Source organism: Tinamus guttatus, unplaced genomic scaffold, assembly GCF_059628265.1.
Source record: "Tinamus guttatus ecotype Peru unplaced genomic scaffold, ASM5962826v1 Tinamus_guttatus_pri_ptg000472l, whole genome shotgun sequence".
Lineage (NCBI taxonomy): Eukaryota > Metazoa > Chordata > Aves > Tinamiformes > Tinamidae > Tinamus > Tinamus guttatus.
The window spans coordinates 757,679-781,678 of NW_028289006.1; the positions used below are offsets into that span (position 1 = coordinate 757,679).

Here is a 24,000-nt window from a genome sequence, read left to right on the forward strand (position 1 = left end):
CACATGACCTGTTCTGCCTCTGTCATTTCTCTCCAGTCTGTGTGGTAAGGGAGAGGGCTATTCCCTGGCTAGCCAGTTTCAAACAAGAATTACTCTTCTCAGTTTTCTGTCATTCTGCTATCCCCATTATGTCACTGTAGAACAAGGTCTCTGTCCTTCTCAGTTTTATCTGCTTCATGAAGATATGAAGAACTTGATAGCGCTTCTTTTTCACTTAGGTGGGAGTAGGGTTAGATTGAGAGTCTTCAAGTGCAGAGCTGGTTGTAACAGAAGGAATGGGAAGGGAGGACCATTTTGTTCTGTGACTGAGAGTGGAAAATTGTTGTCCCTTACTGAGAAAGAAAGGAACACTTCTTTGAGCTTAATATCCCATGTTGTTATCTTTGAAAAAATTGCACGCAGCTTTTTTGGAGATGTTTTCTCAGAGGTGAACATTCTGATGAGGATGAAAATGAGGATGGTTGTTGGAAGATTGCGGTGGAATGTGGGATTAGAAAGGAGGTCTTTCTTACCTATATGGTTGAAGAGCTTAGGAGAGAGGGGATGTGTTTTTCCTCAGGTCAGCCTAGGTGGAGTGAATCACCCAGCTGTGCCTAAAGTCACTGAGCATCTGCTGTCCCAGCCAGAACCAGTAATGCCTAACACAGCTCTGCTAGTGAAGAACCCCCTGGCATCCACTCACGTCTTCAAGCAAGCCTGTCATATCTGCTACCCCAAAACAGGTAATGTGTTTGCTGTGCCATCCACAGCATTAGGCCTGGCTTGCCCTTGGCCCAGCTGATGAGGTCCTTCTTTTCTGCAGGGCCCAAGGCTGGTGATTATACCTACCGGGAAGGCTTGGAGCACAAGTGCAAACGGGACATCCTGCTGGGCAGGCTGAAGAACTCTGAAGACAAGACCTGGAAGAGGATCCGTCCTCGCCCCACCAAAACCAACTTTGTAGGATCCTATTACCTGTGCAAAGGTGAGCCGGAGGGGACAGGGCTGTTGATGGCTGGGTAGGAGCTGTAGGGCATGCGCCAATGAAGGCCCAGTGGGAACCACTGCTGCCTTGGGGGTTTTCCTCATCCATCATTAACCCATGGGCTGGCAGGCCTGGTACAGCTGAGCTCCCGTGCCTGTGCAGGAGGAAGGGAGCTTTGAACGTGGTGGAGTAGAGGAGTTGCAGTGGGATCATGAAGACTTAGTGGGGTGCTGGGCACAGACAAAGGTTCTGAGCTGTCCTGTGGATGCATGCTTTGCTGGCAGCATGTATACATGTATACACATGTGTATGTGGGCACTGTGTACATGTGCCCACGTTAGTCCTGCCCCATCTAGCAGCATCCCCAGCAGGACTTTGATTCTGCCTTGAGAGAAGCCCTCTCTGGATGCTTCTCTGCTCCAGCCCATCCCTTGGTATTTGTGTGAGATGTGACCAACCTGGTCTCTGAGCCCTTGTCACCTAATGAGGTGGGGAGAATGCAAGAACCAAGATAACAGGGCCTTTTCTGTCCCTTAGTTTGGATCGACTCCCCCAAGGATCCTAGTGTAGACCTGCTTGTGGGCGGGGGGAGTGAGGGGCATCTTAACCCAAACCAAACCAAAAAACTGCACTCTGTTTTCTTGCTTCCAGCTTCTGGTGAGGTGCGGGCAGTGGGAGGAGACAAGAGAGAGTGTAGTTTCTGACTGGGCCGCCCTCCCTGTGTGGTGGTGTGTGCTGTCTGTTGCTTTGTAGATATGCTTAACAAGCAGGACTGTAAGTACGGGGATAACTGCACCTTCGCGTACCACCAGGAGGAGATCGACGTGTGGACGGAGGAGAGGAAGGGGACCCTCAACCGTGACCTCCTCTTTGACCCGCTAGGTGGGATCAAGCAGAGCAGTCTCACCATTGCCAAGCTCCTGAAGGAACATCAGGGCATCTTCACCTTCCTCTGTGAGGTACAGAGCTAGCGGGAGGGAGCAGGCACCCGCCCTGCGCCGTCTCCTCAGAGGGCATCTGGACTCGTGATACGGTTGCAGCCGGTGCCCTGCTCCCAAAAGGGCAATGAGCGATGGGTGCAGTAGTGGACAAGGAAGGAGATACAGTTTCACTCCTTATCCTTGCAACTGAAGGGGGTGCACACACCACATGGAGCTTAATCACCTGTCTTTTCTTCCATCTTGAGATACTGCTTTGAAGTGTAAAATTTTTTAAAAAATCAGAACCCCATAAGGCAACAGCTTCCCACCTGGTGTACGTTGCTGTTGCCCTGCAGAGCTACTGACTGAATCAGTGAAGGATCCTCTCTTTTTCTCTTAACACTCTGCAGCAGTGGTCAAACTAGGGGATCCTATAAGGGTCCAACCAAGGATCCTTTAGCTCTGGATCCTGCAGCAGGCTGGCAGGGTGAGGTGTAAAGGGACATGTTCTCTTGCTGTAGGCTGGCTGTTTTTTTGTTTGTTTGTTTTTTGGTTTTTTTTTTCATTTCTCCCCATCCTTTCCCTTGTTCTTGCCCTGGTGGCCGACTAGGAAAGAGTATGTGGATCTGACCAATTTTTTTCCAACCGCAGTGGAAAATATTGTTGAGAATAAGCCAAAAATGTTGTTCTGAAACTTCTCCAAAAATACACTTACTATGTTTTAAAGCCCTACCACTAAGTTTTCACCAGGCTTGTTCTAACTTTGAGCTTTAGAATAGGCTGGCTCTGTTTCTTCTTCCCGTCTCAAGCAAAACTGGCTCGGGTTCACTTCTCTCTTAAGATTTTCCCAGCATGCTAATTTTTTTCTTCTCAGATTTGCTTTGACAGCAAACCTCGGATTATCAGCAAAGGGACCAAGGACACGCCATCTGTCTGCTCCAACCTTTCTGCCAAACACAGTTTCCATGACAACAAGTGAGTGAATGTTGCTTGTGTTGATGGGAGCAATCTCTCACGTGCCCAAGCAATTTTAACTCTGGGGCCCTGTTTTCCTCCTTTCTTTCCCCACCGTGGGTTCCCACCACAGGGCAGCTCAGAGCATGGTGAATAGTGTGGTATGCTTCGCTCTGCACGTTTGCTTCTCATGCCGAGGGATTTGAGGCATGAGCAAAGCCCTTTGGGGTCAGTCTAAGTTTTCCATTGACTTAATTTGGCTTTGAGATTGGCCTTTACATAAGGGTCAAACCAAAGATCCTTTAGCTCTGGATCCTGCTTCTGACTGGCTGGTGGTGAATGTTTAGAAAAATGAATATAAGAAACATGTCAAGTAGTCAGTAATACAACCCGTTCTGGCCTCCCGGCAGCTTGAGACTTGGGGACTTCTTGAGCCGGTTGAGTTGGTGTCTTGGTTGCATGTTTTGAAATGTGTCTTTGTCTCTTAAACTCAAGCAGGACAAGAACCATATCTATCTAGAGTTGCTACAGAGGGGACAGGAAAGAGTTTGATGTGGCAGTGGGAGTTCACCTCTGCCAGCACTGATTTTTCTATATTTGTTGCCTGCCCAGTTGAATGTATGGAGGTCAGTTGTAAGAAGGAAAGGGCGAAGATTCAGTCCACTGATGCTTTGTATTTCTCTGGCTCGGCTGCAGGTGTCTAGTCCATATTGTACGTTCCACCTCACTGAAGTACTCCAAGATCCGCCAGTTCCAGGAGCACTTCCAGTTCGACGTGTGCCGACACGAGGTGCGTTATGGCTGCCTGCGGGAGGACAGTTGCCACTTTGCTCACAGCTTCATCGAGCTCAAGGTCTGGCTGCTGCAGCAATATTCAGGTGAGTGTGACTCCGGATGCAGAGCTGATGGATACCCAGGTTTCTTCCAGAATGTGCATGGAATAGTAGGGAGAGAAACAAGGTGATTTCAGAGCCTGAGAGGCTGTTACTCACATTTACATGTACTTCATTCATCTCTGAGATGCAGACAAGGCTGGGGTGTTCAGTGAGACGGCTTGCTCTTTGTCCCTCTACTGGTGCTGCTACAAATTGCAAACTGGGAAGCCTTTCCCTTGGGACTAACTTAATGCATTGATGTGATAGGTAGGGCTGAATGACCGTAGGTATTCTGGTGTTTAAGTGGAAGGTCCTAAATAGCAGTTGTGCCCCTCGATAAAAGTCCAGCCCAGTGAGAAGCATAGCAAACATAGGTGACAAAGCAGTTATAAAAAGAAAACTGTGCCTCTCCAATTACTCTGAGCAAATTCACCAAGAGTAGAAGATGACAAGATACTTGGCCTTTCCCCAAAAGCCTTTGACAAACTGCCTCTGAAGAGGCTACTACAGAAATGATACTCAGGTCACTCAGCAACACTGCTGTATCCAGTAATTTCAGTCCTCTCTCTCTGACACGCTCAAGGATTTTTCTTGCTATTGACGGAGTAGATGCTTTTGTACGTCCACCCACAATGCTACCCAGATCTCTTTTTTTTCCACTGTGAGGTCTTTAGTGCAGGACCCAGCATGGCCATTGGAGTACTCCAGGGAAAAAAGTGGTTGGGAATGCTTCTCACCATTCCTTTACTGGGGACACCTTCATTCAATGCTGTTTTAAGTACCTGCCACTGTAGTTCAGTGCAGTCCTCTGCCTTGGCTTGGCTTGTGTGTGACAGTGATGAACACGTAAGTGTTGTGGCAGATGCCATCTTCTCCTCATCCTGTTTGGCCTCACTTGCTTATGGCCACAGGGAATTAAGAAGTTACACCAGTTTCTTAGGTAACCTGTTGCCAGAGAGCCATAGGCTAGGACTGCTTCCCTGGATGCTTGTGAAATTGCGTGTAGTACTTGGGGCACCTTGCTCTCCACCTTTCCACATGTGCACAGAAAATGAAGTTTCTTCTCTCTTCCTTCTCCCCTCCTCTTCAGCCTGTAGGAGAAATAGGTAGATTAGAATTTTTGTTCTTGCTTTCTTTCTTTGAATGTGTGACTTCCAAAGGGGAGGTAAACTTGCAACTTGTTCCAGCTTCCTGTGGGCTGCTGTGTTTGGCCGTCCCTTGAGCTTTTACAAGGTATGTTGCCTTGTTCCTAGTGATAAAGGAATGTAGTAGCAGAGAAAAGGTTCTCAGATCTGGACATGTGGGAGCACAGGACTGTTTCCTGGTTCACCGCATCTGTTCACAGACATACCATGCTGTCTTCTTCCAGCAGTGGGAATCCCAGTGTCTTTGTCCTCACTGATGTTGCGAAAGATGCTGGAACGTGACAAGTAATTAGCACATGGGCTTTGTGGTCCTCAAAGCATCTCTTTGGGATAGTTCATGCTCTATGAGCTGGAGTATTAGAAAACAATCTTTCAACTTTGGGAGTTTTTGGTTTGTTTTGTTTCCACTCATGACATTTCTGGACCTTGTTGAGTTAGTTTGGATTTCTGGGAGCTGCAGAAAGCAGTCTGAAGGATGTAATTAGAAATTCACTCCTTTGCAAGTTCTGCCATTAGATCCAGGATCATAGGACAAGTGTGTAAAACAGAAAAGACAGTAGTTGCTTTGGCCTTTTCCATCTGAGATCCATTGCCATGTTTTGATTCTCAATATGGTTTCCCAGACTTGTAGTTTTTGTTCCCTGAGTGCGACCGGGGCATTCCATGCATGCCCCTCATGGCCTGCAATGTACAGGCTCTCTCATCAGGGACTGTGTCTGTGTGCCATGCCTCCATAGGCCTTAATAAAAGTTGTCAGCAAAGGCAAAGCAAGTGTTTTCAAAGCCTCTCTGTGCCAGGGGAACGACATTAAGGCAGCCTTCAGCACCTCCATTGTTGCCATCAGCTGACAGTCATAGGATACATTTCAATTTCTTTTGGTGCTGTATCAGATCTTTATAGCACTTGGATAACAGAGCTTTTCTTTGTGAGAGCCAGTCCACACCATGAGCAGCCAGAGTTTCTAATACTCTTCTAACTCTATCCTGTTTAGTGTCTGAGAATCCCAGTGCCCATCTACCTGGATTTGTGCTGGCAGGGGCTGTTCCCTCAGCACTTGATTTAATCAAGAGCTAATTCCTTAGATTATGTCTGACAGTTTGATGTTACCTTTCTGATTCATGAGACCTTGTAGATCTTTCCGTACAGGTTACTTGCAAGCAGTTTTTTCTTGGTTGGTTTTGCACATTTTATCTTTCCTTGCTAGCTTGGTGCACTTTGTGTTTGCCCTGACCGAATTTCAGATTTTCTCTTTGCTTGTTGATTGGTGACCCCCCCATACAACTAGAAATAGGTTACAGGGTAATTAATCCCAGCAGGGACTGAATGAGACTTCTGGGGTCCTGGAGAGGCTGGATAGCTCAAATGATGGGATATCTGTAATCTCCCATGCCAGTGATCAAAAACTCTGATAGACAGTAGATCAAAAGTAACAAACCATTGTCTTTAGGGCCATGTGTGGGATCTCCTGATGTGGAGTTGGGGGAGAGCTTTGGTTAAGGTGGTAGTCAAGAATTCAGCAGCATCTGTGTCCTTTGCATGCAGCCTGAGCAGGACACCAGATCTAAGGGAGTGCTGGCGGCTGAACTCTTCCCCTCTTGCCTGACTCCAGTAAAAAAAAAACAGGAATGCTGGAGTTAGGAGACTCTCTAGCCTGTGCTTGAACACATTCTGTGGTGGTGCAGGTCCCTTGGCAACCCATATGTGCCTGTTGCACTTGTGGGACTGTCAGTCCTTGTCAGCCACCCAAGGGCTCCAAGGCCCAGTGCCAGGATCTCTGCAACCTTTTTCTCCCTCTCCTGTGCTGACTGAAGCAGAGGAGCTCAGTCATGTCTCTGCCTTGTTTCCAGGAATGACCCATGAAGATATCGTGCAGGAATCTAAGAAGTATTGGCAGCAGATGGAGGCACATGCTAGCAAACCAGCCAACAGCATGGTAAGATGCACCCAGGTTTGCAGCCAACTTTTCCTCCCTGCTATTCCAGCACTTTCCCCTCCCTTTTCTTCTCTCTGTTGTGCCTGACCGGACACAGGCAGACCAGGCTGGACATTGAGGAGAAGGATGGCCGAGAGCTTTCCTGTTTCCTGTGCTAGTGATGAGCTTTGTACCTTGTTTAGCAGCATTTTATCTTCCTCTTCAGTGGCAGGATCAAGCTGCTGGGGTTGGGAGGGCAAGGCACAGAGAATGGTGCTTCCTGCCAAAGCCTTATACTGAAATCAGGAGACTTTGGGGACCATGGTCACACAGTGTGGAGATCAAAGAAATCCTGTTGCCTTTCAGTGGCCAGGGGACAATACAGCAGTTGAATGACTCCTGATATACAGGACTAATCTGAGCACAGGAGTGGGTGGAACTTGCAGCTCAGGGAGTACCTGGGGTGGATCAAAGATCTTAGCAGTTCTTTGCCAGGAGAAGGCCGAGAGCTTTGCTTGCTCTCTGCCACCCCTCTCAGAACAGGAGAATATGGCTTGGCTGCACCCTCTTGCTCTCTCAAGAGCTTGCTCTGGAAAGGTGAGCAAAGGACATCTCTCTGCTTTCTTCCATTCCATTTGCTATGGGTGGTGCTGTTTTACCATCTTTTTTCACTGAGGGAGGTAGCATAGGAGCAGAACCCAGTGCAGATGATGCCCAGCCCTATGTAAAACGAAAGCCACTTTGCCATTAGAACAAGTAGTTTTCTGTTCTTTAACTGTCTTCAAAAGATATGAGCAGCGAGTTGAGAATCTCCAGGCCTCTCAGCAAGCCTGGAGGTGCAGGAACAGTCCTCTGCTCTCCAGAGTAGTAGGGAAAGTGTTTGGGGTCTCTCATCCAAGAGCTTCCTTTGCAGGGGAAGAGCACCCACACAGAGGTGTTTTGCAGGATGTAGAGGTGTTTTGCCACATGATGTGTGGCAGCTTTTCCTGGCCTGGCAATATGCCAGCAGACTAATCCTGAAAGCTGTAGGGGCCTGAGGCCTGCAAAGCAGGTACAGTCAGTATGGCTTAGCCCAGTGAGAAGGGCTTGGGTGACCTGCACTGATTTTCCCAGTAGGCTCTTGGCCCATCTCCTGGTTGTGCTGCATGAGATGGAGCCAACTTTGAAGCAAGCCTCAGTGACATACGTCCCTGTTACTTCTCCCATGATCTGAAATGGCCTGGGGAGAAGATGCTGCCTGGGGAGTGGGAAGCAGCAGCTGTCCAGAGCAACCAAGTTCTGGTCTCCCAAAGTGCCTGCCTTCCTAAGCAACTTGCTGTAGCCTCTCAGGAAGCTGTAGGATTGATCTTGAGGTTATGGGTCAAGTTTCCACTGCCTATGTTAAATGACAAGTGAGCTCAGATGATCAGAGTGGTCCCTTCAGGCAGAGCTGGCTAGGATGGCTTCCTAGCCTGGCATAGGGACAGAGGCAACTGTCTGTGTTTCCACAGTGGATAGAATTTTAGTGTTAATCTGCCATAGGTGGTGACAGTGGTTGGGTTTGTATCAGCCATCACTTCCTCATAAAGAGCAGAGTCTAGTGACTGTCCTGCCTACCAGGGATCTGCCTGCCTTTTCCAGAGAGCTCTGTCCTGTCATTCTCTGTGTGTAGTGTAGGGGCAGAAAAGATAGATAGACAGCTGGTTTCCTTGGAGCCTTGCAGGTTCAAGTTCACCTTTGTCTGGAGGTAGTGGAAGAATAAGCTGTTCATCTGTTGCTTATTTCTGGCCTTTACCATGCTCTCTAACTCTGTGTAATGCCGTGAAGACCCAGACACAGGGAATCAGTGAGGCAAAGGCCTGGAAACAGCAGATCTGCACTGGAGAATCTGCCATTCTTGGCTGGTGTTCACTGTTCTCTGGAGCCCTGGAAACGTTCCTGTTTGGATTGATCCAGGTGTACCAAAGGATGGGAGAGGGTGAGCTGTAGGTAGATGGCTAGCACCAATCTGGAGGTTTCCAAGGGGTGAGGATGGTGTGCTCAGTGGTGCCATCCACAGCACTGCTGCAGTGTCACTCATTTTCCCCTTCTCTTGCCTGTTTTTACGCAGCTTGCAGAGTCGAGCTGCGTGTTTGGTACAGCTTCCTGCCTAACACAGACCAGAACCTAGCCCAGCAGTGGCATTTAGCAGAATAGCCTGTCCACATAATAAATCTCAAATATGGGACATGCTTTTGTGAGGATGCTGTCCTAGACACACACAGCAAGTTTGCTTCCAGGGAAGCACGAGAGATAGAATTGTCAGTGTTTCCCTTCCATTGCTCTAGGTGGAAAACTGAGATGGGAGAACCTAGTCACTTTGACTCAGTTAAATGTGAATAATACAAGTCATTAATATTTAGTGCCTCTGCGTTACAGTCCTCTCCCATGGAAAGTGCTGTTACAAAGCACTGAGTTTCTTTCCATTCCAGTGGGGAAGCAAATTGCTATTCAGGTTTTTAAATACATCCAAATTTTTGTGTGTATTTGCTTTATATGTATTGTTAGCAGTATCTGGAATATCTTTATATTTACTGGAATCTTGGTGGAAAAAAAATCTCAGACAACAGGCCCTCAAGCACATCCGCTGGAGCAGATGAGGCCTCAGCAGGTTAATATAGGAGGAATGAGGGTTTCCTTTCTGACCGTTAGGGCTTGCAGGGGCTGGAGGATCAGGAAGGGAAATGTCAGTGCCTGCTGCTTCTGCCCTTTGGGAGTGAGGGGTGACAGAGCCCTGGAACAGGCTGCCCAGAGAGGTTGTGGAGTCTCCTTCTCTGGACATCTTCCCGACCTGCTTGGATGCCACCCTGTGACATGTGCTCTGGGTGTCCCTGCTGGAGCAGGGGGGTTGGACTAGAGGGCCCTTCCAACCTCAACCATTCTGTGATTCTGTGGGTGGGCAGAGAGACAGAGTTTCTGCACCGCTTGGGCAGCATTCAGGGTCACAATTGCCTGCTGGGGCTGGACAGCCCTGCTGGCCCTTCCAGGGCCCTGGCTGTGCCAAGGCAGAGCAGCAGCCCTGGGATGGCCACAAAGGGCCGCTGGTGGCAGTCAGGGCCTGCCGGGGCCAGAGCCACGGGCGTTTGCACCCGCTGGCCGTGGCTTTGGTGCTGCCCATGCTCTGCCAGCGGGCTGGGCCCCCGCCAGAGCCCCTGGCTTGCAGCCACGGCCCTGGGGCAGGACTGGCATGATCTGCTGAGAGAAGTTTGCTCTGGCCTTTATTTTCTGCAGTCCAGGCGGGCTCATGTGACTCAGAGTTTTCTCAGCATCCCTCCAGCTTTTGAAGTCGGCTGCCTGGCAGAAGCAGCTTCCCAGGAGTGCTGTAAACGCGGCCCCCTCCTTCCTGCTGTTCCCTGCGATCTGCGCTTGACTTGGCGCCTTCCAGTCAGCAGAAGCAGAGCTGCTCCCAGGGCTCCCATAGTGCCAGGCAGTCTCAGCGGATGGGGGCTTGCAGAGGCAGATAGTGTACGGGTATGGTATGCACCTGCCACAGGGTGCCGGTCAGGAGACCTGTCAGGAAAAGGGAGATGAAGATACTGCACTTGCTAAGCACGAATCTCACATCAGGTCTCGCTTGCAGGGCTCTTGGAGAAGTGCTGCAATATAGGAGCAAACCCAGTCGCTGTGCAGGGAAGAGGCAGGCATCGGGAGATGGCTGTAGGTAGCTGGGTGCCCTCAGCTCCACCACATCCTGGGAATCAAGGCCTTTTGTCCCTCAGCTGACTTTCAAGAGCTTCTAGGGGCTGTTCTGTTTCGCCTTACTAGCCAACTGCAGACCCCCTGTCAGAATTAGCCCCAGAGTTAGCAATTTAAGCATAGAGAGTTTAAAAAACAAACAAACAAACAGAAAAAAAAACTGCTCTGTAATATGGGATCCCTGCATCCAAGTGCATTTCACTTGCTTAGGTGGCCAGGTAGCTCAGACTCCTCAAGTAACCCCCCAAGGACACGTGGCTCCTCCAGGAAGTTTTTCAGAGTATCTGAGAAGGGTTCTTGAAGTCAGGAGCTGCGAGTGGCTGTGCTGGGGCTGTTGCTTTTGGCGACACAGGAAGTGGAGAGCTGCCATGCCAAAGATGCGTGTTTATTTGGTTGCCTTGGTGCAGAGCTAGCACTAAATTGTCTGGCTTCCTAGCAAGGGGTGGTGCCACAGCCCGAGGCTCTTTTGCCTGGCCTCGCCTGCCAGAGCCTCATGTGATCCCTGCTTTCCACACTGCTGGTTAGCAGCAGCCTGCCAGGTATGTGTCCTGCTTGTGCAAATAGAGTCACGCAGCAGCGACGACGGCAGCTTTGATTTTCATTTTACTTCTAGTTCCTTGGATGCCTGTGCGCTCTGAGGTGACAAGCCATTTGTATGACTCCCAGGAAGATCTGTGTGGGATTATTTGTGCCAGAATTTGTGGAGGAAAAAAACAAACAAACAAACAACAACAACAAACAGTCTAATCACCAGGATTAACTGAGAAACACTTTCTTGATCTCTGATCTCTGGTGCCTTCTGGGGCCCATTGAGTTGCAGAATGATTTTCTGCGCAGACTAAGTGGATATTAAAACCACTTTTTGAAGGTCACATATTTGAAAGTGTGGTGAGGCTTGCTGCTTTCTGCAATATCCCTGGTGTCAACCCTGCTCAAGCTGCAGCTTTGATGCGTTTTTTTTTATTGGTTACCAGCATTGGTGAATGGTGACAGATGAACTGGATCACGTATCTTTTGCCACCAGAAGGGTGGCCTGGCAGATGAATAGTACAGAATTGCTGGTGCCTTTTAAGGGAGATGATGGTTGTCTAGAAATGCCTTCCTGCAGGGACAGCTAGAACAATGTTGTCAACACAGATAAGCTAGTTTTTTCACCATGATGGAGGATCCTCCATATGTGAGATCCGCTTTTCCGAAAGGCTGGGTCTGGAGGATGCAACGGGATAGCCGATAGCTCGTGTAGCCTTTCCAGGAGATGATTAGATTGTGCAGCATCCTGCACCAGCTGGTTTTCCTTGGCCAGATGATGTCCACAGGATTGAGGCTGCTGCTATCAGCACATGGCAGAAGCCAGCTCCTCGGGGACGTGGTTTGCCTGTCTGCCCCTCATTAGGTGCGTAGGGTGAGAAGCCAAGGCATGGCAGCTGGTGAGGGCTGCCTATCTGGTGACAGGCAGAGAGCTGCTTTACTGGTACGTAGCCTCTGTGCTTCGCAATCTGCTCAGAAACCAGGATGTTCTTTTAGGCTGTGGTTTCTGGCTTACGCCCTTCCATATTCCTGTGCCTGGGGCCAGTGGCTTCCAGTCACTCTTGCTATTCAGTTTGGAAATGATCTGGACTTACCAGCCTTGTGGCAGTTTTAGGCGCTCACATTTTCTGGTAGTGGTACAAAATGTAAATGACTTTCCAGGGATTTGCCCTCAAAATGCAAGACAGGGGTGATAAAGGCTGCTTTTTCCTCAGTCTGTTGCTGTTCATCCCAGTGCAGCCTTTTCACAGGGGCAGGGAGAAGGCCAGTGAGGTGAAGCGGCCAGGGGAGCAATGAGGGTGTGAGTTACAGCTTGCACGTCTGCGCAGAGATGGTGGCTTGGCCGCAACAGGGTAACGCAGTGCGGCGTAACGGTGCAGTCCGGAAAGGGCTTTGAGGAATCAGCTCTGAGGACCCAAATCAGACTTAAATATGTAGCTGTCAGCTTCTAGATGAAACATGAGCCTCTTGCTTCAAAAGCAGGAGAGGTAAGTCCTGTGCTATGCCATGGCCTGACTTCCTCCCTCCCTTGGGCACTTCACATGCAGACGGAGGGGAACGTGAATGGCTGCCCCTGTGGAATAGGGGGGAAGCACTGGAGCAGGTCCGCAGGGCTTGTCTGTGCATGTGCTGGTCAGTGTTGGATGCTGCCAGGCCGCCTGCACCATTGGCCAAATGTCAAAACCCAGGAAATGCTGCTGAAACGAGGAGCGGTTTTGCTCCAGTCTGGTACCAGCGCATGTGGTGGGAGCTGCCATGTGGGGCTCTGTTCACTGAGGGGCTGCGTGGGGGTTTCTCTTTGGCAGGCTTCCACCCGGGCACCCACGTCGAGCACCTTCGACCTGCAGATGAAATTTGTGTGTGGCCAGTGCTGGAGGAACGGGCAGCTGGTGGAGCCAGATAAAGACCTCAAGTACTGTAGTGCCAAAGCCCGCCACTGGTGAGCGATGCAGCCTTCTCTTGCCTCCACCCTCCTTAAGGTTGGGAATTTCTCTCCGTAAGTTCTCCAGGGTTTCACCTGGCCGCCTTGGAAGAGCCTGTGAGGCTTTCTAGCAGCCCCTCTGTGCTCAGGGTGATACTTGTTGCCAGCTTTGTGCGTGGCACATTACAGCTAGGCTATGACTCCTGGCACTTTCCGTCTACCTCCCACCATTCCCTTTTTTTCCAGCTCTGTCATTTCTTCTCAGTAAGATCACTCAGATGGTTCTGCTCTGCTCTTGTTTATGCACCTTGCTGTTTGAAGATGTCTGTTGTGTTGCTATTAGGGATGATTGAAGGCATTCTGCTTCCTTCTGAATTAGTTTCCTAAGGGTACAGGACTTATGCTGTCCAGAGCCTTATTACAAATATAAGACCTGTAATGAAAAAAAGAGAGAAGCAGCAGTTGCTGGAGGAAGTGAGTAGGGATGGATCACTTCCTGGAAAGGGAAAAAAACACCTCTTTGTGCAGCAGCTGAATAGAGCAGGGTTTTTTGGCCAGAGTATCTCCTTTTGATCCCTTGCTAGTGCTGCAGGAGAATTAGTACTTGCTGGCACCTGTTTATAAGACAGTGCTTGTCATAGCTTGCACCTTTCAAGCAGCAAGTATTCCCAAATGTTTTCCGTGGACTGGATTACACAAGAATTGGCTGTGTTGGAGAGTGGAATGCAGTTGTTTAGTACCCCACAGCAATGTCATGCAACAGTTGGAGGAATCTTTTTGTGACTTTATGGGAAGAGATATTTCAGGAAATAGTGGCAGAAATCCTCCTAAAACACCCTTCTACTGGCTTCTCTGCCATACATGCGAACGTTCAGGAGCAGCCTAAGTGTGGTGGGGACAAGCTGGGCTGGAGAATTTGGTCATCTTAATATTCAGGGGTCCCTGAGGAAAACAGAACCTTGTTCTACCCTTACTTTTCCTTTCTCGATTTATTCTCTCTCCTTTAGCTGGACAAAGGAACGTCGTGTTCTGCTGGTGATGTCCAAAGCAAAGAAGAAGTGGGTGCCTGTCCGACCACTGCCTTCCATCCGCAATTTCCCGCAGCAATACGATGTAAGACCATCATCCTGCGTGGCCGGGTGCCTCTTTCCTTTCCCTCCCAGCAGGGCACAACACTTTGAGGACAGGTTTCTTGTGCATCTGCTGGAGAAGCAGGCAGGCGTTGACCAAGGTGGGAAGCAAAAGCAAACTGAAGGGAGCAAGATTGCAACCACATCCAGCGACAGGGGTGGAGCGCAGAAAGGAGCAGAACTCATTTAAACCACTCTGTGCACGCACACGAGTTTCTGACACTGCTGATAATGCATCCAGCATCTCAGGAGCTGGCATAGGGTTTGGGAACGAGATTTAAGTCTCACCTCAGGTCAAAGTTTCTCAATGTGGGTGAGAGATAAGACAGGGCACTTGAGAGGAGCCGATCCCTGCCTTTGCTGTGGCTGTTCTGCTATTAATTGTGAAACCTCCTCTCAGTGTATTTTGAAAGCAAGATGGGGAACTCATCAAAAACACCACATGCTGTGAGGAAAAACTACAGATATCCAACCCCAGTCCAGAATGTGGTAATTGATAATTTATCTCACCCTCTCCTTTCCCTTCTCCCTAAAAGGAGAAAGCTGCTCTCCCTCCTACTAGGTGAGATCTGCTGCTGTTGCTTAATCCATGTGCAGGCACAAGGCTGCGTATGAAGTCTTGAGGCCTTGAGGCTCTCCAGTTGTAGGCCTTGGTAAGAGCTGGGAATTGGGGAGAGCAGATCTGAGCAGGAGACAGGAGTTACTAATCACTGCAGAAGTAGGAGATAAGGCCGGCCAGTGAGTCTCTGATCATGTAGTCAAGGCAGGTTGCTGGAGCCCCAGGCAGAGAGGAATGGGGTTGTCTCTTCTTGCCAGCTGCTGTGGCCAGCTGGTGTCTGATGAAAGAAGTGGAGGGGAAGGGATGACAACTAGAGAGGATGCTTGGAAAGCTTCTCGTTTTCCCTAGCAGTGAAGCTGTTGGGAACTGTTATTTAATTATTTATTTATGTTTTTTTGGCAGTTGTGTATCCATGCACAAAATAGCAGGAAATGCCAGTATGTGGGCAACTGCTCCTTTGCCCACAGCCCTGAGGAGAGAGACATGTGGACCTTCATGAAGGAAAATAAAAGTGAGTGGGGGAAATGTGCCAAAGGGCTTGGGGGGAAGGAAAGGGAATATTTGGGCAGTGGGTGCAGGGTCCGTTAAGGCACCCTGCCCACAACAGAGCTGGGAAGAGCTCCTAGTACCCCAGACTTAGGTGGGTCTGCAGCAGCTGGGAGCTGCTGCTCTCTCAAACGTGCTCGTGTGTACGCTCAATGCCATACGCTGGTCTGGTGCATGCGAGTCCCAGGCCTTGTGCTGCACTATCGCTGCTCCTGCTCTCTGCGGCTCTGCAGATCCCCCTGTGCCATCCCTCCTGGTGCCTGTCCCAGGCCTGGGTGCATCTGGAGCTCTGCCAAAGCACTAGTCCTGACCTGTTGCTGCTCCTGTGTCTTTCTTATCTGGCTTGTATCTGTCTTGGCTTTCTTGCCCAATTTTGCTCATAGACCTTGCTTCTGAGCTGCAGCACTCCCTGTTTGAGACATTATATAAAATGGGGTGGATTTGAAATCCTGAGTGAGAACATCTTGTGGTGGCGCCTTTGTGAAGAAGCCTCTCTGAAATGGATTGCACAGGGCATCGACTTACCTATTGGGGAAAAGCTGGGGGATGCTCAGGCCACAGTCATGCTCCTCGGCATCCCACGTTCCCGCTCCTCACAGGGCAGGCCCTCAAGCTGCTGCCCTGGCGATACCCTGAACTTGCTTCACTTGCTCCAACATCCATTGGCCCCATGGAGCTCTGTGCCTATGCAGGCCCTGTGAAAGGTACCACACGAGCAGCCTCATTTTCCTTGCATTCCCTGTGCGGGCAGTGAAGGGGCTGGTGGAGGAAGCACCAGCTCTCTGGCCGCAACCCTTATTTATTTAGGCCAACAGCACGCTGGGGAGAAAAAACCTTTTTTTGGCCAGTACCCAGTTGTGCGAGTGATCATCTAATCTTTGTTGGGAGATCCTGAAAGCCCAAAGTATCTCAGGCCTGCACCGAGGTGGTTTGTGCCCCGGTGGAGGATATCCTTCCACGTGCTCCTGTGTGCTACGTTGCAAGTCCTGCTGCTGCTGGAGCCTTTCAGGCACATCAGACCAGTTTGGGTGCATTACTGAAGGGGAAGGGTGAATCTTCAAATGTCAGTGTTGCCATTTGGGGGGAATTTGCATTAATTATGTTCCATTGCCTTGAGTTCCTCAACTGTCCATTTAGTCAGGAGTAAATCACTAACGCATTGCACTTAGAGTGTCACAATGCGGTCTGCAACCACTTTGTGTTTCCCTGGCCTTTCTCATGAGTTGATCTTGGAAAAACAAGCATGTAGTCAAAGCTTCCAGCCAAATTTTCCCTTCCCAGTAGCGTTTGGAATGGGTTTTAAACCCAAAGTACCAAGAGATGTTGACTGCACTCTTCTGGGCAGTCTGTGAACTTAGGACGGACTAACATTAGGTCCTTCTCTCCTCCTTAACAGTTCCGATGGGCAGCTTGCTTATGAGCTCTTCTTGCTCTTGCGTGCTGTGGAGGAACCATAGGCATGAAGGAAAGGGACGGATCCAGATCCACCCCATTGCTTTTGCTGTGGCTAGAGTGAGATGTCTACTGAGGTCAAGCCATCACCTTGTGGGCTGAAAATCTCCATGGAGATTTTGAAGCATGTTCCCTCCTTCTTGAATACTTTGTGTGAGCTGTTATTAGGGTTGCCCCTCAAGTCACCTATGATGGCTCCCCCGGCCAGGCTGGGTCAGTGTGCCTCCTCTCTCCCCAGGCCTCACCTGAGGAGGTGGCACGGGGCTTCCTGAGCTCAGGCCTTGGCTCTGAATGCAGGTGCTGCCGTGCGCGGGTGCGGAGGGAAGGGCTGCCCTGGTGCTCGTCCTTTGCTCATGGTTTGTGCTCAGCATGGAGGTTGTCTGGGTGGCTTCACGGGGTGCCTCTGTGCAGTTCTAGATATGCAGCAGACCTACGAGATGTGGCTGAAGAAACACAATCCTGGGAAGCCTGGAGAAGGGACACCGCTCACATCTCGGGAAGGGGAGAAGCAAATCCAGATGCCCACCGACTATGCGGACATCATGGTAAGAGCTCATCTTTTGTCCTTCCTCCCTCTCCTTCAGTGCTGCCAGCCTGCATCTCTCTTGTGCTGGTGCCAGGGGCTGAGATCCTGTCCTGGGAAAGAGCTTGTGCTAATATAGGTTAAACTGACAGCTGGGAGCAGCACAGAGAGGGCAGCATGGATGAGGTAGGAAGGGATTGACCCACTCAGCAAGGCTCTGCTGAGGCTTTTCTGTTAATCCTGCAGTCATAGTTGCACCTTAGACTGCCATTTGTGTGGGCCCAGGCTTGCTGCTTGCTCTTGGGAAAGCTGGCACAGCTAGTGCTACTCTGTTGGAAAAGAGAGGGAGGCTTGGAGGAAAGAGCCCAGAGGCCTGGGAGTCTGGGTGCAGATGTGTCTCTTGAGCTCGACAGTGGCCAGTGTGAGGATTAATGCTTCTGAAGAGCTCTGCGGTACCACACAGAGGCCTTGTAGCTGTCCCCTTGGGGCCATGTCACTTTATTGAGCTGTCCTGTCCTCTGAAGCTTAATTTGAGATGTAGATGGGCCTAAACAGAGCACCTCTTGTGCTCTCCGTAGCAGCAGCATGATGCCCCTGAAGGCTTCACTGCAGGGAGGCATGTGAGGCCATAGGTGGAGCTGTGGGAGGAAAGAGGGAGAGGGAATGCCAACATGGGGCAAGCTGATGGGCATGAATATTAAGGCACTGCCTGGTGTTCTGGCATGTCTGCCCCCATTAGATGGGCTACCATTGCTGGCTCTGTGGGAAGAACAGCAACAGCAAGAAGCAGTGGCAGCAGCACATCCAGTCGGAGAAGCACAAGGAGAAGGTCTTCACCTCAGACAGCGACTCCAGCTGCTGGAGCTACCGCTTCCCCATGGGCGAGTTCCGGCTCTGCGAAAGGTACCACACGAGCTGCCTCGTGTTCCTTGTGCGTTCCTGCTGCCGCGAAGGAGCAGGCCCGGAGCCACCGTCATTCCTCCTCCTCCCTCTCCTGTACCTTCTCTTCTTCTCTCTCTCGTGGAGTCCTTAGGGACTTCAGCCTGGAGCAGCGGTGAGACAAGCTGCCAGTTTGGGGTGATGGTGAGGCTGTGTTGTTGTGTCCCAAAGATGCTCTGGCACGCTGCTCAACCCTTTGAGAAAAAAAAAAAAACCCTGAGCATGTGTCTTTAGAAAATGAGAGAGAACTTCATGTCTGCACCTGTGCCCCCTGTAGCCAGGGTGCTCTCACCTCTCTGTCTAAACAGCATCTGTTTGGCCCAATTCTTGGGGAAATCCCGGGTGCTTTATTAAATGGTTCAGACATCTCACGCCCTCTGAATCAGTGCCTTGAGGTGGCTTCAGATGGCTAGAAATGCCCTTTTGTTTAGAGAGAAGGCAGTGTCCCTCATGGCTGCTTAGGCTCACACAGCATTTCCTCTCTCCTCGTGTTTCTTCTCATGCCTGCTGGTCCAGTTCTAGCTCACATCACTAAATCCCCCCTGATTCTGTGCCTACCTTCCACACTGCCTCCCTCTGGCTGCTCTCTGGTTATAGGAGAATCATCTCTCCTTTAAAAGGGAGGGTTTGCAGCACGGTTTGGCACAATACACTCCAATATCAGAGTGTATTGTATATGGACCTAAATACCATTAGATATCCCAGTATCTCACACGGGGAGATCAGAGCCCTGCCCCCGGCAGGGGCAGCCTCTCAAACGGCTCTCCCTGTGCTGGCAGGTTTCAGAAGAGCAAGGCCTGTCCTGAGGGAGAAGAGTGTCGCTACGCTCACGGCCAGGACGAACTGACCGAGTGGCTCGACCGGAGGGAGGTGCTGAAGCAGAAGCTGGCCAAGGCCCGCAAGGACATGCTGCTCTGCCCCAGGGATGACGACTTCGGGAAATACAACTTCCTATTGCGGGACGGCGTATAGTGAGGGCGGGGGGAGCCTGTTGGCGGGAGAAACACGGGGCGGGTTTTCCGGGAGCGGCGGGAGCAGGGAGAGCGAGATCCGTATCTCGCAAAGAGAACGTTTTCTTTTCTTTCGTTTTAAGATTATGAGACGATGATTTATTAGTGGTGAATGAAATCGTGAATTTGATTCTCCTTGGCCAGCGAATGCCATGCTCACCGAGTTCATGTTCTGTCTTCTCTCTCCTGCCCCCCATAGTTATTCTTCCTTTCCCATCTTTCTCTGTCCTTTATTTAAGGAGTGAATTTCTGTTTGTACTGGGGTGTGAATTGGAGAATTTTTCCTTGTCATTCCATTGCCCTTCAATTCAGAGTGTGGCTGCAGAGGCTGAGAGGCCAAACAGGGAGGGAAAGGTGAGAGAAAGGGCTAGACATCTGGGGAAAGAGCGGCCATGAAGTTCAAACGCTGCTTTTCTTGTCAGAGCTGCATAGACAGCCCCGCTTCATGGCTACAACTGGCCCACTATCCTGGGAGGTCAGTACCAGAAGATCTGGGCATTGAGATGCAGAGCAGGGAGGCCACTAGATCTGGCCTAAAACGTCTGGGCTTAACTCCCTGCTGTGTATGTTCCCCCAAGGCATCAGCTGGAGCTGAGGAAGGTGTCAGCCCTTGGTGTAGAGCGCAGCTCACAGCAGCAGCGCGCTGCAGCGTGGCAGCAGTGGGAACTCCATGCAGGGACCTTGAGTCTGTTTTGATTAGCCGTACCTGGAAAGCAAACTGATCATCATGTAATAGGTGACCGCCAAATGCGTAACAGCTATTTGGGGTTGGTAGTTCTGGTTTGCCTTTTTCTTTTTGGCTGATGCAACTGGTCCAAATAAGACGGAAGCCATCTAGAAGGTGTCGTGGAGACTGTGGCGCATTGTGGCACTACCCTCCACGCTGGTATCTCAGTCAGAAAGAAAAGGCTGCAACCAAAAGGAGCCTGTATTTCTCTGTCAGCTTCTGTCCTGAAGAGAGGGAGGGAGGTAATGGGGTTCCCTTCTCGTTCTTTTAATGGTATGTGTTTTAACTGGTATGTGGAGCTGCATTGTTTCCTGCACTGCCAGAGGAACTGGGTAGGAGTCCATTTAAAGGGGCTCTGCTGAGCAGCATGGCTCTGCCACGGAGCACTTGGCAGCTCCGTGCTGCTTTGCTGCAGGGGATCCAGCGGGAGGTCCCTTGGCAGTGCTGGGAAGAGGCCCCGGGCCGCAGGCAGAGGGCAGGCAGCAGAGCGGGACCCGGCTGCGCGCCTGCACCCAGCTGCCTGCCCTGGGCTCCGTGCGGAAAGAGGCCGGCGTTGACAGGGAACGAGGCGCCAGGGCTGGGGCTCTAGTGAAGGCAGCGGTGAGAGGTGCGTCTCCGAGCACTGGGCTTGTTCTTCCCGGCCCCCCATCCTGTAAGCAGTAAACGTGTGTCCTGTCTCGAGCTTCTCTCCCCTCTCTGACTGCAGCCGGATGGTGCTCTGCAGTTGTGCTTGCGTGGATGACACCGTCCCCTCAAACACCAACATGTTTTCCCTCTGCCTTTGTGGGTGATGTCTTTTGTGTAGAGCCTCCCAGGACTGTGAGCTCAGAGCCCTCGGGGCTGGCCGTGCTGTATCCATAGTAAATGAAATCTGGCCGTGTATTGTGTGGTGGTTTGGCATTGTTGGGTCCCTTTTTTCCTTTTCTTCTTCCCTGCTCCAATCTTTGGGATCCCCAGCTTCAAGAGAGAGCAGACATGGAAACGCGCAGATACTGTGGGGGCAGCTGGCAGCTTCTAAGCCAGCTCCAACGGAGCTGCCCCGGCTCCACCAGAGCAGCTAGGGCCGAGGAGAGGGCGAGCTGCAGTCTGCTCCGGGCTCTTTGCAGCATTGTTATGTGCTCCCATCAGCCGATGCCTTTGAGCTTGTTTCCTCTGTGGTAAAGCACGGATGATGTTTACTGGTGTGGTCTGGGCTTCCGTGGGCTGTACATCACTTTGGGGTCAGGCCTGGAAGGAGCCAGGCCTGGCACATCTGTGGATATCCTGGTGGCCCATGATAGATTGGTGCATGAGGAGAAGGAAGCAGCTATTCCCAGCGCTGGCAGTGTGCAGGAGAAGGAAGAGATGTGGAAGGATCACAGCGCTGCCGGGCCCACCAGTTCTGGAGTGCACAGGTGCTGTATTTTCTCCTCTGCCCTTTGCTGTAGCTCTCTGGATGATCCCATCTGCAGGTGCTCTGGCCCACTCGTGCTGACCTGGCCAATGTTGTCAGCTCTGAGAGATGCGAGGAGGGAGTCAGCAGCAGCTGTGGGGATCACCTCATTCTGCTGTTCTTGGACAGAGATGCCAAGGAAGTGAATCCCTATCGGGGAATGCTGGAACGTGCTTTCATTTTCAAGCATCTCTAGCATCACTCTAGCGTTCGCTGCGCCATGGTTTCCCACACGTTAGCTTGTTTAGGTTACGGAGCGGGTTGCTCTCTCCTCTCCTTGTCTCCTGGAGGGCTGAGGCGCTCGTGGGGCCCCCCGGCCCACGAGGAGGGGGGCCCGCAGTCACGGCCGTTGCTTTGAGTATCTCATTTCTGTTTTCCCTGGTATGATAACCTGGTCTGTGGTGTTGCAGTACTTTGTCACCAGACTTGTTTTAGTGTGTATATATGTGACCCCTCCCATAAAGCATATATACACAGGTATTAAATATATTTCTCTATATAATATTATATGTGTGTGGTATCGAAGGAATCTTTTTAATGAGGGTAAAGGAAAAGGACTCGGGCAAAGAAACGCAGCATCTCCATTTTAAATATGAAGAAGACTTTTATTTGGGTTAGGGAAAGGGAGTTATTAAATAGGGGAGGGTTTTATATAGATAGATATAAATTTTGAGATGGGACAGGTTTCCCTGTTAATACTTGTGAAAGCCCCCTGAGATGTTCTTGCAGTCCCATCTCAATGAAAGTGTATTATTATACTGCTAAGCTTGCGAATAAAGTTTTAACGGTAAGTCTTTGCTTATATTATTTTAAGGGACATTGTGAAAGGCAGGAAGCTTCACGCTTGACTCCCTAGGCTCGCTTTATCAAGTCAAGAGGATTTTCTTTGGCATGTTATGTGCTCTCACCAGAAATGTTCAGAGCTAACAGCTCTACAGCAATTAAACCAAAAGTAAATTGTAGGGCTGCTTTAGTGGTGCATTCATGATATCCTGCAATAACTCTCCCTTTTCTGTATTCATGTAAGGGAAGAGTAAAATTTTGCAACGCAGAACCAAATCTGAGGGCAATTAACAACAGAGTCATGTTTTCATTTTATAGCTTTAGAAGAAAATCTCATATCCCTTAAAATAACCACACGTATGCTCACACAAAATAGAGACTTTGATTTAGCTCAGCTTGTTAAAAGCTGAAGGACTTATAGTGAAAATCCTTTCCCATATCCTGGGAGGGATTTATGTGATGCTGGTGTTGGAGTTAACCTGACCTTTATGGGGGGAAGAATAAAACCAAAAAATACCCTACTCAGCTTGTATGAAATTGTATGTCAAAAATGGATGGGTTTTAGCAAGTGAACAGAAAAGCTAGCAGGGGGATGCTGCAGTTCTGAGCTAGGTAGTAATGATTTCGAGTCCTTTAATATGTCTTTGTATTAATATAATTTAAGAATACCACGCTTTACTATTAAAAAAAAATCTTAGTATCTTTCATAAGGTCTAGTATCGAGATAATAATGTAGATGTTTTAACAACATTTTTGGTTTTGTTCTTAAATAAAAAACAAACCTGCTTCTTTTAGCCTTTGTAATAGAAAATTAAAGTGTGCACTTTAAACCCTCTCCTGACCCACTGTGTGTTTGCATTTTTCAAATAGTCTGCAATGGATTTATCCAAGTTTCAGATTTTACTACTCAAATGAGGAAGACAAAGAGGTGGAAGAAAAGGGAGATTTCAGGCACTGAATTACACTTGGCACCATCCTTGAGTATCATCTACTATTCCCCTTGTTGAATGGAAAATCACATGTGTGTGCGTGTGCATATACACAGATGTGCTGTAGTTCTTCATTAACCCCACAACTCTGGCAAATTTAAGAGTTTAAGATTTTTGCTTCTATCCCCCAGACACCAGCAACCTACAGGCTCTGTATTAACACACAGATCCAGGTATTTGGGTAACTTGTGTTTTGAAACCTCCGGGAAGCAGGTCTTGCAATCACCTCAATCTCAAGCTTGTTCTGCTGCGCTGACCTGTCTGTTCAACAAGGTAAGGCAGTTCTTTTGCCTCACAGAGTGCACTCTGCCAGGGAGAATGCCCTTAGTCTTAGCCAACACGTCTCATTGCTGCTCAAGCCATGAGAAGTATCTGTGCAGATGCCTGGAGAGGATGCTGTGCAGTGGGATCACACTTGGGGCAAGAGTTCAGCATGAAAACACTTATTAATAACACTTCTTTCCCTAATCCATCCTGGTGCAGATTAGTTTGGGATTTCCAGTGAAGCCAAAATGTGTCAAAGAAGTCCCATGAGGGCACTACTGCTTCGTATACATTGCTACAGTGACCAGAATGTCTTTCATACTCGGTGAGACCTGAGCAGGGGAGATTTGTAATGCAGCTCCCTGCTGAGCCTGGCTGGCTACAAGCAGCTCAGGTCCTTCTGGTCTGAGGAGGAGAGGCCTGAATACAAGTTTATAGCACAAAGGGAATGAGGAGCAGGGTACAAGTTCAAGGTTCATCTACCAAGCGCTTTGTACATACAACTTGAGGGGCCTTAGTTTTTGCCCTCTGCAGTGTTAGTGAGCAAGAGTGCACTTGGTGGTGAACACTCTGTATGCTGGACACCAAAGCTGACACTTTGCAGAACACACAAAACGGGGGCAGAAAAACTGATAGTGGCAACACTGCTGCTGTCGGTGCAGATTTGAGCCTCAGCTGAAAACCCTTCACAGGTATTTCTTCATTGGGGATTA

At 49.8% G+C, this 24,000-nt stretch overlaps 1 protein-coding gene across 8 annotated transcripts in view; it reads left to right on the plus strand.

The window, feature by feature from the left end:
- The window catches only part of ZC3H7B (zinc finger CCCH-type containing 7B), a 42,883-nt gene extending 23,417 nt beyond the window's left edge, over window positions 1-19,466 (plus strand). For all 8 annotated transcript variants that reach the window (XM_088532804.1, XM_088532803.1, XM_088532805.1 and 5 more), the window contains 12 exons: window positions 560-722; window positions 803-964; window positions 1,718-1,923; window positions 2,759-2,859; window positions 3,535-3,716; window positions 6,706-6,791; window positions 12,818-12,951; window positions 13,941-14,046; window positions 15,025-15,133; window positions 17,032-17,165; window positions 17,883-18,046; window positions 18,862-19,466. In XM_088532804.1, coding sequence (XP_088388930.1) covers window positions 560-722; window positions 803-964; window positions 1,718-1,923; window positions 2,759-2,859; window positions 3,535-3,716; window positions 6,706-6,791; window positions 12,818-12,951; window positions 13,941-14,046; window positions 15,025-15,133; window positions 17,032-17,165; window positions 17,883-18,046; window positions 18,862-19,054 — 1,740 coding nt within the window. In that variant the 3' untranslated portion in view covers window positions 19,055-19,466. The remainder of the gene's footprint in view (window positions 1-559; window positions 723-802; window positions 965-1,717; window positions 1,924-2,758; window positions 2,860-3,534; window positions 3,717-6,705; window positions 6,792-12,817; window positions 12,952-13,940; window positions 14,047-15,024; window positions 15,134-17,031; window positions 17,166-17,882; window positions 18,047-18,861) is intronic.
- The last annotated feature ends 4,534 nt before the right edge of the window (window positions 19,467-24,000 follow it).